At 24.1% G+C, this 15279-nt stretch overlaps 5 protein-coding genes across 5 annotated transcripts in view; 2 read left to right on the top strand and 3 right to left on the bottom strand.

The window, feature by feature from the left end:
- Nucleotides 1-15279, bottom strand: part of LOC122856916 (transcription factor AP-2-epsilon) — a 112194-nt gene that overhangs the window by 93292 nt on the left and 3623 nt on the right. Inside the window, exon 4 of the mRNA XM_044158823.1 lies at nucleotides 5219-5260. The gene's annotated coding sequence lies outside the window, so the exon portion shown is untranslated. The remainder of the gene's footprint in view (nucleotides 1-5218; nucleotides 5261-15279) is intronic.
- Nucleotides 6576-8383, top strand: LOC122856917 (zinc finger protein 681-like). Its single transcript, XM_044158827.1, has 5 exons — nucleotides 6576-6697; nucleotides 6792-7004; nucleotides 7077-7911; nucleotides 7977-8147; nucleotides 8219-8383. Exons 1-5 carry the CDS (start codon nucleotides 6683-6685, stop codon nucleotides 8350-8352), a joined length of 1368 nt encoding a protein of 455 aa, XP_044014762.1. The 5' UTR covers nucleotides 6576-6682; the 3' UTR covers nucleotides 8353-8383.
- LOC122856920 lies at nucleotides 8367-9294 on the bottom strand. Its single transcript, XM_044158830.1, has 2 exons — nucleotides 8850-9294; nucleotides 8367-8779 (listed from the first exon to the last, which is right to left on the bottom strand). The coding sequence occupies exons 1-2, from the start codon at nucleotides 9088-9090 to the stop codon at nucleotides 8424-8426; spliced, it is 597 nt and encodes a 198-aa protein (XP_044014765.1). The 5' UTR covers nucleotides 9091-9294; the 3' UTR covers nucleotides 8367-8423.
- LOC122856915 (origin recognition complex subunit 1) lies at nucleotides 9554-12530 on the bottom strand. Its single transcript, XM_044158818.1, has 3 exons — nucleotides 12017-12530; nucleotides 9905-11935; nucleotides 9554-9818 (listed from the first exon to the last, which is right to left on the bottom strand). The coding sequence occupies exons 1-3, from the start codon at nucleotides 12390-12392 to the stop codon at nucleotides 9655-9657; spliced, it is 2571 nt and encodes an 856-aa protein (XP_044014753.1). The 5' UTR covers nucleotides 12393-12530; the 3' UTR covers nucleotides 9554-9654.
- On the top strand, nucleotides 13103-15209 carry LOC122856918 (cyclic GMP-AMP synthase). The gene is made up of 9 exons (XM_044158828.1): nucleotides 13103-13310; nucleotides 13388-13504; nucleotides 13569-13825; nucleotides 13916-14075; nucleotides 14154-14429; nucleotides 14507-14638; nucleotides 14708-14882; nucleotides 14984-15061; nucleotides 15119-15209. The coding sequence occupies exons 2-9, from the start codon at nucleotides 13388-13390 to the stop codon at nucleotides 15196-15198; spliced, it is 1275 nt and encodes a 424-aa protein (XP_044014763.1). The 5' UTR covers nucleotides 13103-13310; the 3' UTR covers nucleotides 15199-15209.

Here is a 15279-nt window from a genome sequence, read left to right as displayed (position 1 = left end):
TTTTTTACTTATAATCAAAAGCAAAAACATTTTTTTCAATTTTGTCGACACACGTTATAATAATTTTTGTTTTTGTCATTTAATTGACTATTTATAAAGCTTTATTTTTAATTAATTTTTTTATTTAAAAAAAAAAAGAGAGAAAGCCAATATAATATAAATTTGATAAAATAAATAAAAAAATTTTCGTGAACTTTTATATGAGATTTGTATTGGGTCAACCCTCATATTTTGACATGGCGACCAACTGCAAACCTAGCATTTTATATATACAAGATCTATGGAGTCTAGGCAATAACGTTTAACGATAATTCTAGGGTTTCTCAGCCTCTCATAACGCCCTGAGGTTACAAACACGATGACTTATGTTTTAGCTTGCGGTGAATTTAACCAAGAATTATTCTATACCACTCGACTTGTTCTCAATTACATATCACATAATCACATTCAAGTACTTGGAACTTTACAGCACTCACAATTCATTTTTTTTATTATTTTTTTTTCATTTTATTCTTTTAGAAATATGATGATTATTCTCTTCATTTGCATGATGTGTGATTTTTTTTTTTTTTTTTATATTTTATTTTTCATCAGGAAATAATAATTTTGAATCTTACGTATACTCCAAAGAGAAAGAATGAAAATTTTAATATTTTTTTTTATCGTTGCTTGATGGACATAATACTTCAGAATAAGACATCAGGACCATCGGGCAATAAAGATAATTACAATTTAATCCAAACGACCAGGTTTTATACATCTTTAGTATATAAATAAATATAAAAACAGAGATAAAAAAAAATATATATAGAGCCATTCCACTTGCAGAGTATTTTGAATTTAACGTATGACAAGTTTAAAACTAGTAGGGAATTGAGGAAGACAGGTGCTACTGACGCCTTTGATCTTTTTCACGTTACACACGCGACGTAACATGCCACAAACGAAAAACAGAATTATCGAAATATTCTGACTTTATGTATGTCGTGCTTGAATTTATGTATATACATATATATTTTTCATCTTTTTCTAATTTTCATTGTGAACATTGCTTCAGGCATTTTATTCTCTATACTCTACTTTGTACAAAAAGAAAAATCTTTTTTGATTGTAACCAAAAAGTATAAGTCTTTTTAAATTTTTTATTATTATTTTTTTTTTATTATATTTTTTTTCTTTTTTCTTATAGGTCTTTTATTCAAGAAAAAAAATATAACAATATCTAGAAAAATATATATTTTTTATGCTTATATAAATTACAAATTAAAAAAAAAAAATTTATTAATACTTTTATGATAAGTTTTTGCGTATACCTTGTCTTTTTAAATTGTTCAAACAAATTTTAAACGAAAAAAAAAAAAGCGAATGTATTCTTTGAAAAATATAAACATCTATTCTTCACTTAGTATATGTATATATTTAAATAAATGATGGGTACTTATTAGGCTACTTATTTATTTTTTTATTTTTATATTGTCTATATGATATTTATTTTTTTGTCGTTCTAAATAGATGCGCAAAGAAATGTCACCCGTGGCAGTTCCCAATGGATTTTGTGAGAGCTGTTGACGACAAATCGAGGGTTAAAATACTATCGGTAAATAGCCAGTACTGATGTATATCGTGTGGCTCGTACCCGGGGGATTATAGCCCTCAATTTACGATGCTCACTGTCGTTTATATTCAGGGGTGATAGACCGAATATATACAGATACCTTATTACACTACAAGATTCTCAAGAGTACGTATATATAAATACTTGGAATGAATTTCAAATAAATAATCAGCATATATATGTATTTTTCATTTTTTTAAATCAAAAGAAAAAATAAATAAATATACACATAAATATAATCATCAGTGACTAAGAGATATATATATTTCTGTGAGAAAAAAGCTAAAAATAAATAGAAATTCAGGAGATTGATAATTCGAATTTAGGTAATTGCGTCTTTCTACGTATTCAGAAATGGATAATTATAGTCAAAAAGTTTCTAAAAATTCCCGCGAGTATAGTCAGAGGGGGGTTTCTCTTTTGGTCGGCGAAAAAGAAAAATAACAGAATAAAAATTTTTAAAAGCAAAAAAAAAAACGTTTTGAGAATGTTAAGAAGTGTAGGTTGAGACTATCGCGGGCGCCTGAAAGTGAAGGGTTCGTTGGTTAAAAAAAAAAACAATTTTATCCCAAAAAAAAGAAGGACTATATACTGGCAAAAAAAAAAAAAAGGACATAATGGAACAAGAAAGAGATTAGCGGTGTGTGTAGTTCCTTCTTGCTTTTTTTTTCCTCCCCTTTTTCTGAAACACCCTCGTCTCATCATCAACAAAGCTTGCTATATGTATCTATATATTTATAAATACAACCACGTATATATTTTTATTTTTTTTTTTCTGTAACATACTGGTTCGTGTTTTACGAATCTCCTAAAACTGTAGAATCTTGATAATTGTGAGAACAATGCCGCGAGGAAATTTCACGCTACGCGTTTCGGTCATATAGTAAGTTTCAGACCTCCAAGATGATTTTTTTTTTTTTTTTTTTTTTCAGAAGCTTAAAAACGGATATGATACACGATCGATTGGCTCTCACGGAAGTACTCGGGTTTATCTTTAAACGTGTAATCTATAAATTCAGTAATTAATTTTTTTTTTCTTTTTATATTTTGTGTTTTTTAAAAAAAGCAAAAAAGATCAAAAAAACAACTACTACTACTGCTTATGTGTTAATATGATGAAAAGGGCGGTAAAACGATAATTTTAACATCATTTTTATTCATAAGACTTAATACATTATGTGGAATTTATTTTTTTTTTATTTTTGCTATACTTAGGATATGAGCTAATCATTTATTATTTCTTTTTAATAATGAAAAATAAAATAAAAATAAGACTAACAAGTTTTCACTGTTTATAAGAAAAGACAAGTTATAAAATAAAACCACAATTTTCGGCAAATTTTTTAACACAAAGAGAAAGAAAATAACAACCTGTCCTCCAAATAATAAAAAAAAGAAAAAAAGTTGAAATAATAATGATTCAATCAACGTTTGAAACCAATTATATATATATCCACTCTTCCAGTACTTATTACAAACTCATGAAACCCAGTAATCACACTAATCATTAACAATATTCTCAGATTATTATCAGGTGTAAAACAAAGAATCACAAGTTGTAATTATTATTTTAATTATAATTATTTATATCAATAAATCAAATTTTGATGAAAGCATCATCAAAACAATTGCATATTATGAAAAAAAAAAAGAAAATCATTATTATTATTATTGAAATATGAGAAATGATTAAAAATCAAGATGAAATTGTTAATTTTTTCTTTTTTTTTCTTTTCTGTAAAATTATTTTTATTAGAGCGTGTCTAATAGACTTGTGGTCACAACAAGTTGTATATAGCTGATTCACAAGGGTCACCAAGCGTTAAACCCACAATAATTGATCAAGTAGAAGATGAAAAAATAAATAAAAATAATTTAACAAGACCTGTTGTTTTTCTCATTTTCAATAAACAATTAACAATGTTATTTTTTTTTTTTTTTTCACAAAAAATATACAATTTGTCACCGGATAAATGAGTTTGTATAAATAATATATTTGTTTAAATATAAAAATGATTTATCTATATTGTAAAATTTTTAACTAAATTCCAAGGGTATTTTTAAACACTATACTTTTGCCAATAAAAAAAAAAAATAATAGATAATAACAAGACAATTTTTTGTAGTAACCTTGAATAGTCATGTGAAAGATTGGTTGATCAGTTTGTTGTTTTTTTTCTTTTAACTCAACGCGATACATATTGTTCGTGACTAGCGTAACGAAAAAAAGAAAAAAAAAATGTTTTAAAAAGTATCCGTGACGAAGAACGTTTATAGTTCAAGTCGACGATTGTATTTGGGTATTTTCAGTATATATTATACATTAATATACCTTGAGGATATTGCCCTCGGGTAACAAAACGTTACAATATCGTGGGAGAAACGCGTGCCAAAGAGTTGGAAAAACAATGTGATCATTGCGAGGTACCAAAAAATTCTCAGCTTAATATATCCAAGTATCTCTAACTGCACCAAAAAAAAAATTTAAAAATAAAATAATAAAATAACTCTAAAAATGAAAGAAAAAAAAAATTTGAAACCACACTTTCAAAACAACGACTAAAAGAATGTATAATTACGAAGCATAAAAGTAACCATCACCCACGAAAAAAAAAAAAAAAAATAAGACTCTTCATGGTTGAATACATATATAGATATATATTTCACCCTCAAAAATAAAATTCACGATACATTTCTCTTGAAAATAAAAATTACAAACACCAAAAGTTCCCATCAATATTCTTCCTCGTTCTTTTAGCGTTCAAAAAATTTTTCATAAACGTTTTTGGTCAGTTCCTTTTTTTTTTTTACTCGTCAACGATTACACGTCAAGTTTTTGAAATACTTTGAAGATTTTTTTTTATTTTTTTTTTTGCTATAAAAGTGAAGACTTATAATAGCCTAAAAAATTTAAGGACCACTCTGTTTCTTTTGTCTTTAATATTTGTTTGAATATTCTTGTTTAATTTTGTACTTTATGTTTAATGTTTTTTGTGGATTATGATTTTAAAAAATTTAACAAAAATTATTTATATTATTTTTAAATATTCTCGCATGAATTATTATGGCAAAAAAAAATGATTAAGTGTGGGTAAAATATTGAGAGAGGGTAAACGATAACTACCATCTGTCATTTTCAGATATAGCTAACAAGTTTAGTAAATGCATATCAAATCGTAACTGAACCCACGATATTCATATTGCATTTATGTCTTTTTTTAGTTGTCGAATTACCAGAACCAGACCAAGGTAATACGATTTGGATATATATATTTTCAAGTCCTGTGGGACATTTATTTTTTTATTTTTACTCTGTCTCTTTTTTTTTTTTTTTTCCCTAAACCATATCATAAATGATTATGATATGCATATGTAAATATTTCGACTGAGCGTTACGAATCGGCTCATCTCATCCCTCGAAATTAAACACCAGTAGAAATACATATATATTTCGAAACTATTTTGTCATGCAAAAAATAGTTTTGATAATACATTTAAAAATTTTTTTAATATCATTTTATAAATATTACGCGAGTAGAAAAAGTCGTATTGTAAATTTTGTAACTCAAATTTAATCAATATAATAAATAGTTAAATTTTTACCTTATTCACGTCGATGTTGGTCATCATTCACAGCTCCAAAATCTGTAACAAAAAATGTATATATCATTAGTTAAATTAACACAGTGATAAATAAAAGTAATTAATAATTATTTAATGAATTATAATCATTTTTTAATTATAAATGAAAGAAAAAAAAATCTATTACGAAAAAATTTTCCAACGAATTTTTTTTATTTTATCAATTAAAATAATTTTTAAAAAAAATCAACAATATATTTTACTTTGTTTAATAAAAAAAAAAGTAATAATTATAATTTTTAAAAAATAATTGGATATATTTTATTCATGTTTTTAATTGAAAAAAAAACTTTGAAACATTATTTTTCATTATAACTTTTATATAAATTCTTTTTCATATATAAAAGTATAAAAATAACAAAATACAAGATGTAAATAATGATACAAAGATGTTGATTAACAAAAAGTGTAATATTTATATATTTATATTTTGTTAATATTAAGAAAATCCCATGGTAGATATTGTGGATTAGTTTTGGTAAAGATTATTCGGTTAACAGGATCAGAACTCGTGCCAAAACGAAGGGTTCTTTTTTTTTTGAACAATTGTATGTTTATCACAAGGTTTTCATCATTGTGATCCTCAGGGACCAGATCAGAAAATAAAATTTCCAATTTCAATGATATTTTTATTTCTTATTTTTCTTATTTATTTATACACAAGCTTTTCTATATCATAATAAAAATATTATCATGATAATACTATTCAATTTGTTCAATTGATTATTTTAATTAAGATAATAATAATAAAAATAAAAATATAAATAATATATAAAATTGTTTTATTATTTTTAAAAGTCCCACTATGAAAATTTCAATTACACTTGTATTTTTTTTTTTGTTTATTTTTCTTTTCTATTTTTTTTTTTTTAATGTTTCTGAGATAATAATGATTTGCAAATATTGCCTCTGGGCACTCATTAAAAATTTTTTTTTTACAAAGCTTTGATGTGTCCTTTAGACTTGAAAATAAATGTCCAGTTAGTTTACTTTTTACTCAAATTGTCATAAAGTTTTTCAAGTATTTGTTAATATTTTTTTTTACTGTTTTCTTTTATTCAATGGAAAAATACATTTTGCTTGTCTTTCTGTCCAATTATTTATTAATTTTAAAAAAAAATTGTGTTATTTATTACAGGTAGTTGATATTACCAACTACTGAAAATTTATTTTTAATATCAAATGATGACAGGGTAGTTGTTTTTATTCAACAAGATGGTAAAAAAGATTTCATACCAGCATCAGCTGAGAGTGAAACTTTTGAATGACCTAGATTTTTTTTTTATTTATTTTTATTGTTATAATAATATTTTTTTTTTATTATGTATTTATATTGAGGTCAGGGTGGAAGATTTATACAAATTTACAGCTCCAAATGATTTCGTTATCATTTGTTAAAAATTATCAAATAAATTTTAATTAAATATGGAAACACCTCAGGTAATTATTAACAAAAAAAAAAAATGTTAATTTATTAAATAATAATTCTCATTTAAATTATTATATATTTTAACAAATTTTAATTGTCAATTAGGTAATTGAAAAAGTCTGTAACGGATGTCAATATTACATGTGTAGTAAATGTATTTTTATAAGCCTTGATAAAAATATATTGACAGCTCATGTTAATGAAAAATTTGACAGTATAATGTGTCAAAATAATCGTAAAAAAATAACATGTTTTGGTTGTTCTAATAATTTTTATACTAAAGATTCTCTATTGTCACATATCGTCAATGATCATCAGGTATTTATAATAATTTTTAAAACAAAAATAAAAACACTTTTTGCTTTGATATAATATAAATTGCTTTTCTAGATGAGTGAAACAGATGCAAAAATACTAATAGAAAAACTACTTGCTAGTAATAACGAACAAATAAAAGAAAATAATAATAAAAAAATTTGTGGAATTAAAATAACAAGTGATGTTAAAATAATTCCATCAAAAATATTATTAATAAAAGAACAAAAAAAAATTGATAAACCATTAGAATTATTTTCAAGCAACATTGATGATAATAAAATATTAATAAATGAAAAAAATAAATTAACAACAACAACAAATATAAATAATAAAATATTGAAAAAAAGCATTGATTCAAAACAACAACATTTTAAATGTTCAATTGATAATTGTACTGTACGATTATTATCAAATGAAAATATGGAATATCATAAAACATGTCATAATGATAAAAAAATAGATAACAATGATAATTTTAAATGTCCAGAATGTGAACAATATAAAACAAAAGATTGGCGTAATATAGCATCACATTTATGGCGACAACATATTATTGATATGGAATTATATGCATGTGATTTATGTAATTATAAAACACCAAGTTTAAGTAAATTAATAAATCAACATCGTGGTATACACAGTGATGATAGACCATTTATATGTGAATATTGTGGTAAAGGTTTTAAAACAAATAAACAATTACGTACACATAAAATATTTCATAAAAATAATAATAGTAATGTTACATATCAATGTAATAATTGTCAAAGAATATTTAAAAATTTAAGATTACTCAAATTGCATAATAATACTGTTCACAATGAATATAAACCATTTAAATGTCATTATTGTGATTATTCAGCATCAACAAGAAGTGTATTAAAACTTCATTTAAGAAGGCATACTGGTAAATTAATTTAAAAAAAAAAAAAAATCATTTATATCGTTTAATTGTTTTTGTTTGTGCTTTAGGTGAAAAACCATTTTCATGTGATCAATGTTCTTATTCAACTGGTGATCATAATTCTTTGAGAAGACATAAACTCCGTCATTTAAAATTAAAACCATATAATTGTCATTTGTGTAATTATGCATGTATACAATCATCAACATACAAAGTACATTTAAAAAATAAACATCCTGGTAAGTTTATAATAAGAAAAAAAAAAAAACAAAATTATAATAACAATTATTAATTATTTAATTTGTTTTAGGTATGAATCACGAATTATTATTTTCATGTAAATATTGCTCATATAAATCTCTAAATAATGGAAATTTATTAACACATATTTCAACAAAACATGAAAATAAAGAAACAGAAAATACACAAATAAATACTAATTAAAATTTCAATAAAACTATAATTTTTCATTTGATAATAATTATTCATATCGTTGTTTATTTTATTTTTTCTAATTACAAAGCTCTTCTTGAATAAACTGTTATAAAATCTTTTTTATTATCCAGTAACCTTGCATTACAAAGTTTCCATCCTAAATCAATTAATTTTCTATCAAATGGTAGTGGATCAGTACAACGATTATGTCCATCATCTGGACCAATTATAAATACAAATTTACCAATATAATTTTTAATATAATCATCAAATGCTTGACCATTGTTAAAATAACAAAATAAAATTGCAAAATCATTTGGTACAATTAAATCATTATTATTACGTTCAATGAATATTATATTATTTAAATAAATTGGTGGTGAATATTTACTATGCCACCAGAGTTTATCAGCTTCAACTCCAATAACATCACATCCTAAAAAATTATTTTAATTTTTATATATCTATTTATAATTAATAACAAATTAGTGAAAATTTAAAAATACCTGAATGTTGTTGTATAATCCATTCTAAAAGACCAGTACCACAACCAATACTGACAATACCTTTTAATTTTAATTCATTAATTATAATTTTAATCCAATTTAAATCATTAAAAGTTGGCCAAACCCATAGTAATCTTCTTGCTTCAAAATTTATATCACTATTAACAAAATTTATAATATCTTTCCATTTTCCTTCACTTAATAATTTTGATATTTCTTTTTCAACTTCGTATTCGTTCATATCGTATTTATCAAACAGATCAACAACTATTATTCATTTTCATTTAATAGAAAAATAATGAAATAAACTAACAAGCCAATACCAGGTTCAAGAGTATTTCTAATTATAGAATAACGTAAGCTTATTACTGATTAAAATTGTCGCTTTAGGCACTTGCCAAATGACGTAATTTAACTTAACAATTAAATTAAATATTTTTATAATTTTAATTAATTAATAAAACTAAGTAATTTTTTTTTTTTAAATATTCAATTTATTGTATAAAGGCACTTTGATTATAATTTTTTTTCCTATTTATTTTATGATTTGATTTTTTTTTTTTAAATTAATTTTATACATGAGCGCCAACAATTCGAAATTGAAATTTGTAACAGTCTATTCCTTTTTTTTTTCTTTTCATTAAATAATTATGAAAGAAAAAAGGCACAAAGTGGATCACTTGGATCAAGTTAATTTATAAAAAATAAATCTTAAATTACTAATGAAATTTTTAATTCTAAACAATTTGAACACATTTTATATTGTCGTGGAATTAAATAACTCAAGTCATTAATGTACTAGCTTTTATAGTTGTAATTTTCCTAAAGCATAATGTATATCATCTGGTGATACATGTAGAATAATTCTTTGTTCAATATCAGCACGTGAATGTTCACAAAGTAATAGTCTACTTGCACTTAGACGTGAACAAATTTCAAGTGCTTGACTTATATTTGGTGGTTTAAAACCTATTGAAAAAATATATTATTATTAGTATATTAAAATAAAAATAAAAAGAGTAAATATAATATAATAATAAAATTATTAAACTCACCATCAAATGTACATAAATTTTGAAATTGTCGATAAACACTACGAAAATTAGCTTCTTCAACACCAGTACGTGTTATTTCAGCACAAACAGATTGTAAAAAAATTTGTTCCATTTTAGAACAATATTTAATTGCTCGTACTTTTGAACTTGATATCATTTCATCTAATGCATTTTTAACATCTTCCATAAGCACTGTATCAGCTTTTCTTGTTTCAGCAACTTTTCTAGCAACAAGTTGTATTGCTTCACTTCTAAATGCATCTGATTCTTTTAATCTTGTTTCAACAATTTTTTGTAATTGTTTAAAATTATATGGTGGAAATGTTAAACGTGTAAAACCAATTCTTGATGTTACTTTACCCATTAATACTCTTTCTGGTAAATCCATTGTATTTGCAATTGTAATAACAATAAGTCTTGATGATTGTTTTGTTGGCCAATCTAATAAATTATAAACAACATCTTGTCTTTTATTACATAATAAATCTAATTCATCAACAAGTAATAATGTCATTGATTTTTTATTATTTAATTTTGTAAATTTTTTTTCTAATATATTATATGATTGTTCCCATGACATTGTTTCACCAGTTAATTGTTTTAATATTTGTGCATATGCTTGACGTGGTTCAGTTAATTTCATACCATTTATTGATAAATAATCAAATGCATCTAATTCATTACGTGATTCTAATTTTTTTAAACAACGTATTACTTCATTAACTGTTGCTGTTTTACCAGTTCCAGGTACACCACTAATATAATAACAACCATTTGATTTATCATGTAATTTATTTTTTAAAAATCCAAATATTTCATTAAATTCTTCATCACGACATGGTAATGAACTTGGTACAGCACTAACATGAAGTTGTGAACGTGCTTGTTGTAATAATGTTTTTGGTTTATCAATATTTTCAAGTCTTCTTTTCATTGATGGTGTTATATTATTACGTCTCAATGATGGAGTTACTGATTTTGATGTTCTTTTTGGTGTTTCTAATTTTGGTGTTTTTGGCTCTTCATTATTATCATTATTTATTATTTTACGTGGTGATTTTTTTGGTGTTAATGATACTTCATCAAAATTAACACGTTTTTTAGCTGTTCTTGGTGTTTTATTATCAATTATTATTGATGATTTTTTTGGTGTCATTGTATGATCAATACTTATTTGTTTTACTATTAATTTATCAAATTTTTTTTCATCATCAGCTTTTTTATTTTCTTTATTTGTATCATTTATTATTTCCATTTCACTGTAATTCCAATGTTTTCTTGATGATCTTTGTGGTCTACCACTTGGTGTTGATGGAGCTATTGATTTTGGAGTTTTAACTTGATTTTGTAAACGTGTTTTCTTTGGAGAATATATTTTATTATAATCTTCTTCTTCTTCTTCATCATCTTCATCACCATCATTGTCCTTTTTATTTTTTTGTTGACGAGATGAACGTCTAAGTTCTCCATCATTAACATTTAAGCTATTATTATTATTATTACTCTTTTTATTATTAGGTGATAATTCAACAGATGATTTTTTAACATTTAATAGTGGATCAATAATTTTTGATCTCAATGATACTCTTCTTTCATCTTTTTTTTCTTGACTCATCAATTCAGCTTTGTAAAGACTTTGATCAGTTGAACGTCTTATTTTCATTTTTAAATCTCCTTTTTCTTTTGCTGTTGTTGCTGTTGTTGTTGTTGTTGTTGTTGGTGTTGAACATAATTCTGTTATTTTTTTTCTACAAGAACGTTTTGGTGTTGTAATATTTTCATTATCTTTATCATTTAATTTTGGTGTTCTTAAAACTCTTGGTGTTCTTCTTAATGTTGATTCAGCTAATTTTTTAACAGGAGTTTTTGTTTTATTATCATCATCATCACTACTGTCGTCATTAACCAAATTACAAATTTGATCAACTGACATTTTTTGTGATCTTGTTGTTCTTTTTTGCTCCATTTTTTTTTTTAATACAATACTTGTTTGATTATGACCTTGATAAGATTGATAAATAGTTGGAGGACCTTAAAATGAATATAAATAATTATTTTCTCAACAAATTAATTTTGATTAATTTTTTTTTATTGTATTAAATATTTTTATACCAGTTATTGGAATTTCCGGTGAGCCTTGATAAGAATCATCATCACTGAATATATCATCACAATCTGAACGTTTTCTTTTTTTAATTAATTTAACTGGTGTCTTATTAGCTTTTTCAGGTGTTGGTGCAACAAGTGATGTTTCACAAATTACTGATGTATCATTATCACCAACTCCAACATAATCATCATCACAATTTGATAATTTACTTGTATTATTATCATTTACTTCAATATTTTCATCATTAAAAAAATCTTCAAGTTCTTTTAATCCTTGTACACTGCCAGATTTATTTAATTCAATATTTTTTTCACTAGTTGTTGCAACACTTGATGTATTATCAGAACAATTATCATCATCAATAAGCACCACTGACATTCTTTAAGTTTATTTTTTATTTTTAAAAAAGATATTCAAAACTAAATACCACCGTAAATTTATACCAATGTTTTTTTTTTAATTACTCATAAACAATTATTTATCTAATCTCTTTTAACAACACTGTCCAACATTCAACAATAACCTCACAAACCGGTGAGAAATCAGAAAATTTAGCGCGAAAGCAATTTTTTGTTATTATTGTTATACAAAATGGCAGTCGATGTCGATTATCAGCAACTTTACTTTATCGACAATTTGAACCGAATTTAAAAAATCATTATAACGCAATTGTTTTTTTTTAAAACAAAATAATATATTGTTTAAATAAAAAAAAAAAACAATAGAAAATTTAAATTGTAAATAAAAGTTTTTATTTGTTTTTTAAAGCATTATTTAAAATTTTTCTAAAAACAAAAGAAAAAAATACATAAGTCTCCATTTTTTTTTTTTCTTTCAATTGAGTTAATTAAGTTAATTTAATTAATTCAATTAATCATTTGTCATTGATATTAAAAATAAATTAAAATTAAACAAATAAATAATCTAAAATAAAAAAAATTTCAATTTAAAAACTTGGTTCTTTTGATAATAAAAAATATCTTAATGTTTTTAAACTGATTATTTCTTATCGACAAATAAAAACCTGATGTTGTTTTATTTTTTTTTTTATGAATACCAATGAATACAGATAGCACAGTTATGTACAGTTATAAAGTAGCCTGAAGTGAAGTTCACAAAGCTCAGTGCTTTAGCAGCCATATCACATATTCACATATGTTACCAAAAATAGAATTAATATTCTTTTGATAAATAAAACAACAATAGATCTACTGTAATTTATCATTTTGTTTTTTTTTTAACTTTTCATAATAATTAAGTAAATGTTTTTACAGTAGCTTTAAAGAAAGCACAAAGGTATGATCATTTTATAAAAAATCAATAATTAAAAAAAATTTATTAATTTGTACGTTATAATATATTTTTAACAACAGATGAATCCAGGACAAAGAAATGGTAAACTACGTGATAATGGTACATTTGATAGGATTAATAGTTTTGTCACACTCAAAGACGATGAGATCAAAAAAAATAATCTCATGCTCAATGAGGTAAGTACCAAACACCTGGTGATAATCAAATTATCTTGTTAATAATAATATTTTTTAATTTTAGGTTATTGAATCTTTAATTGAAGCAATGAAAACTAAAGATGATCTTTTCAAGACAATATATAACAGAATAATGTACACTGGTAGTCATTACAAAGGCACAAAAGTTGGTAAACCAGAAGAATTTGATTTGGATTTGATATTAAAGCTACCAGTTGTTTATGATGGAATTAAAATTGAAGATGTTAAAGAAAGACCAGGATTTGCTAGAATCATCATAGATTCATCAATAAAATTACCTGGATGGACTAAACATGAAAAGTATCAAATTATTATTTTCAAAGACAAAAATTAAATTATTATCTTTATAAATTTATACATTAAGCTAATTAATTTTCTCTTTTTAATAAGAACTTTAAATCAATGGCTGGATGATGAAAAATATATCAACAATGAAAAAGTAAGAAGATGGTTTGAAGGCATTGTTTCAAAATGTTTCAGTGATTTTGAACGTGGAATAAATAAAATGTATCTTCTTCCATCAAAAAAAGAACCATCAGTGAAATACAATGTCAGATATAATTAAATAGCAATAAACTAATTAACAAATGACAAAGATATTAATAGTTAAAAAAAAAAATTATTACAGGTAACATCACATAAAAGTGGACCAGCTTTTACATTAATTGTACAAGAAAAAAATACAAAGTTCAGTGTTGATTTGGTGCCAGCATTAGAATTTAATAAAAATCCACCAAAAAATATAACAAAATATTCCACTGATAAACCATGCTGGCATCTTGTTCCAAAACCTTCAAGAGTTGGAAATAAAGCTTATTTAGATTGGAGATATTGTTTTTCAACATATGAAAGAAAAATGCTCTCAAAATATGGAAAATATAAACCTGTCATACGACAAATGAAAGTAAGAAAGCAAATAATATAACAGATTTTTTTTTACGTTGATAAATCATGTTAAATTGTTTTTTTATTTTCGTATAGAAATTAAGGGACACTCAAAATTGGAGCTCTATGATTCCTAGTTATTATATTGAAACACTATTTTATCATGAATTTGCTTCTGGCTCAACTTATCCCTGGTGTACAAATTCGTACATTGAAGCATTTATCTACGTAAGTAATTTATATTATTTAAAAAAAATCAAGTTGATCATTAATACTTATTGTTTTTTAATTTTCAAGATGTTGGAACAACTCCAGCTTATGTGTAAAAAGAAATGTTTGAAATATTTTTGGCTAGATCATCACAATCTTCTTGACGGTATAACTTGGGATCAAGCCCATAATATTACTACGCGTTTAGAAAAAATAATAAAAGACGTCAAGGCTCAGCCATCGAAACTGGCAGAATATGTTTGTGAGTATTAATTAACCACGACAAATAATTTAAAAAAAAAAAAAACCACGTCTACTCGCATAAAAAATTGAATCAATTTTGTCTTGTATTTTTTGTTATAGTAACAAAGGAAGAGTTTGAACAATTTGAAAAAATGCAAACAGTCAAAACAACTCAAACAAATCCAATAAAAATTAATGGTACGGATTTTAAAAATATTCTCATAATTCAAATATAACGCAATTAAATATTTTCAGAACTGAATGATTTGTCTTCAATGAAAATAAGTAATGTCACGAATCAAATTCCAAATCAATCAACATGCCAGTTATCATAAAAAAAATTCAAGTAAATTTTAAATGAACAAACCATTTTTCGATGTTTTTATAAAATCAATATTCAGCATATTATTTTTTAT

Source organism: Aphidius gifuensis, linkage group LG5 (genome assembly GCF_014905175.1).
Source record: "Aphidius gifuensis isolate YNYX2018 linkage group LG5, ASM1490517v1, whole genome shotgun sequence".
NCBI classification, from domain to species: Eukaryota; Metazoa; Arthropoda; class Insecta; order Hymenoptera; family Braconidae; genus Aphidius; species Aphidius gifuensis.
The sequence above is the reverse complement of the archived record's forward strand: the minus strand, read 5'-3'. Positions and strand labels throughout refer to the sequence as shown.

Excerpts from the sequence above, each read along its gene's own strand:
- LOC122856920 (XM_044158830.1), bottom strand. The coding sequence starts at position 9,090 with ATGAACGAATACGAAGTTGAAAAAGAAATATCAAAATTATTAAGTGAA. Across the intron at positions 8,780-8,849 it reads GATTATACAACAACATTCAG|GATGTGATGTTATTGGAGTT; the intron begins GTATTTTTAAAT and ends ATAATTTTTTAG.
- LOC122856915 (XM_044158818.1), bottom strand. The coding sequence starts at position 12,392 with ATGTCAGTGGTGCTTATTGATGATGATAATTGTTCTGATAATACATCA. Across the intron at positions 11,936-12,016 it reads ACCGGAAATTCCAATAACTG|GTCCTCCAACTATTTATCAA; the intron begins GTATAAAAATAT and ends ATTCATTTTAAG. Across the intron at positions 9,819-9,904 it reads AAATTTATGTACATTTGATG|GTTTTAAACCACCAAATATA; the intron begins GTGAGTTTAATA and ends TTTTTTCAATAG.
- LOC122856917 (XM_044158827.1), top strand. Across the intron at positions 7,912-7,976 it reads TCATTTAAGAAGGCATACTG|GTGAAAAACCATTTTCATGT; the intron begins GTAAATTAATTT and ends TTTGTGCTTTAG. Across the intron at positions 8,148-8,218 it reads TTTAAAAAATAAACATCCTG|GTATGAATCACGAATTATTA; the intron begins GTAAGTTTATAA and ends AATTTGTTTTAG.
- LOC122856918 (XM_044158828.1), top strand. The coding sequence starts at position 13,388 with ATGAATCCAGGACAAAGAAATGGTAAACTACGTGATAATGGTACATTT. Across the intron at positions 14,883-14,983 it reads GAAACTGGCAGAATATGTTT|TAACAAAGGAAGAGTTTGAA; the intron begins GTGAGTATTAAT and ends TTTTTGTTATAG. Across the intron at positions 15,062-15,118 it reads AAATCCAATAAAAATTAATG|AACTGAATGATTTGTCTTCA; the intron begins GTACGGATTTTA and ends AAATATTTTCAG.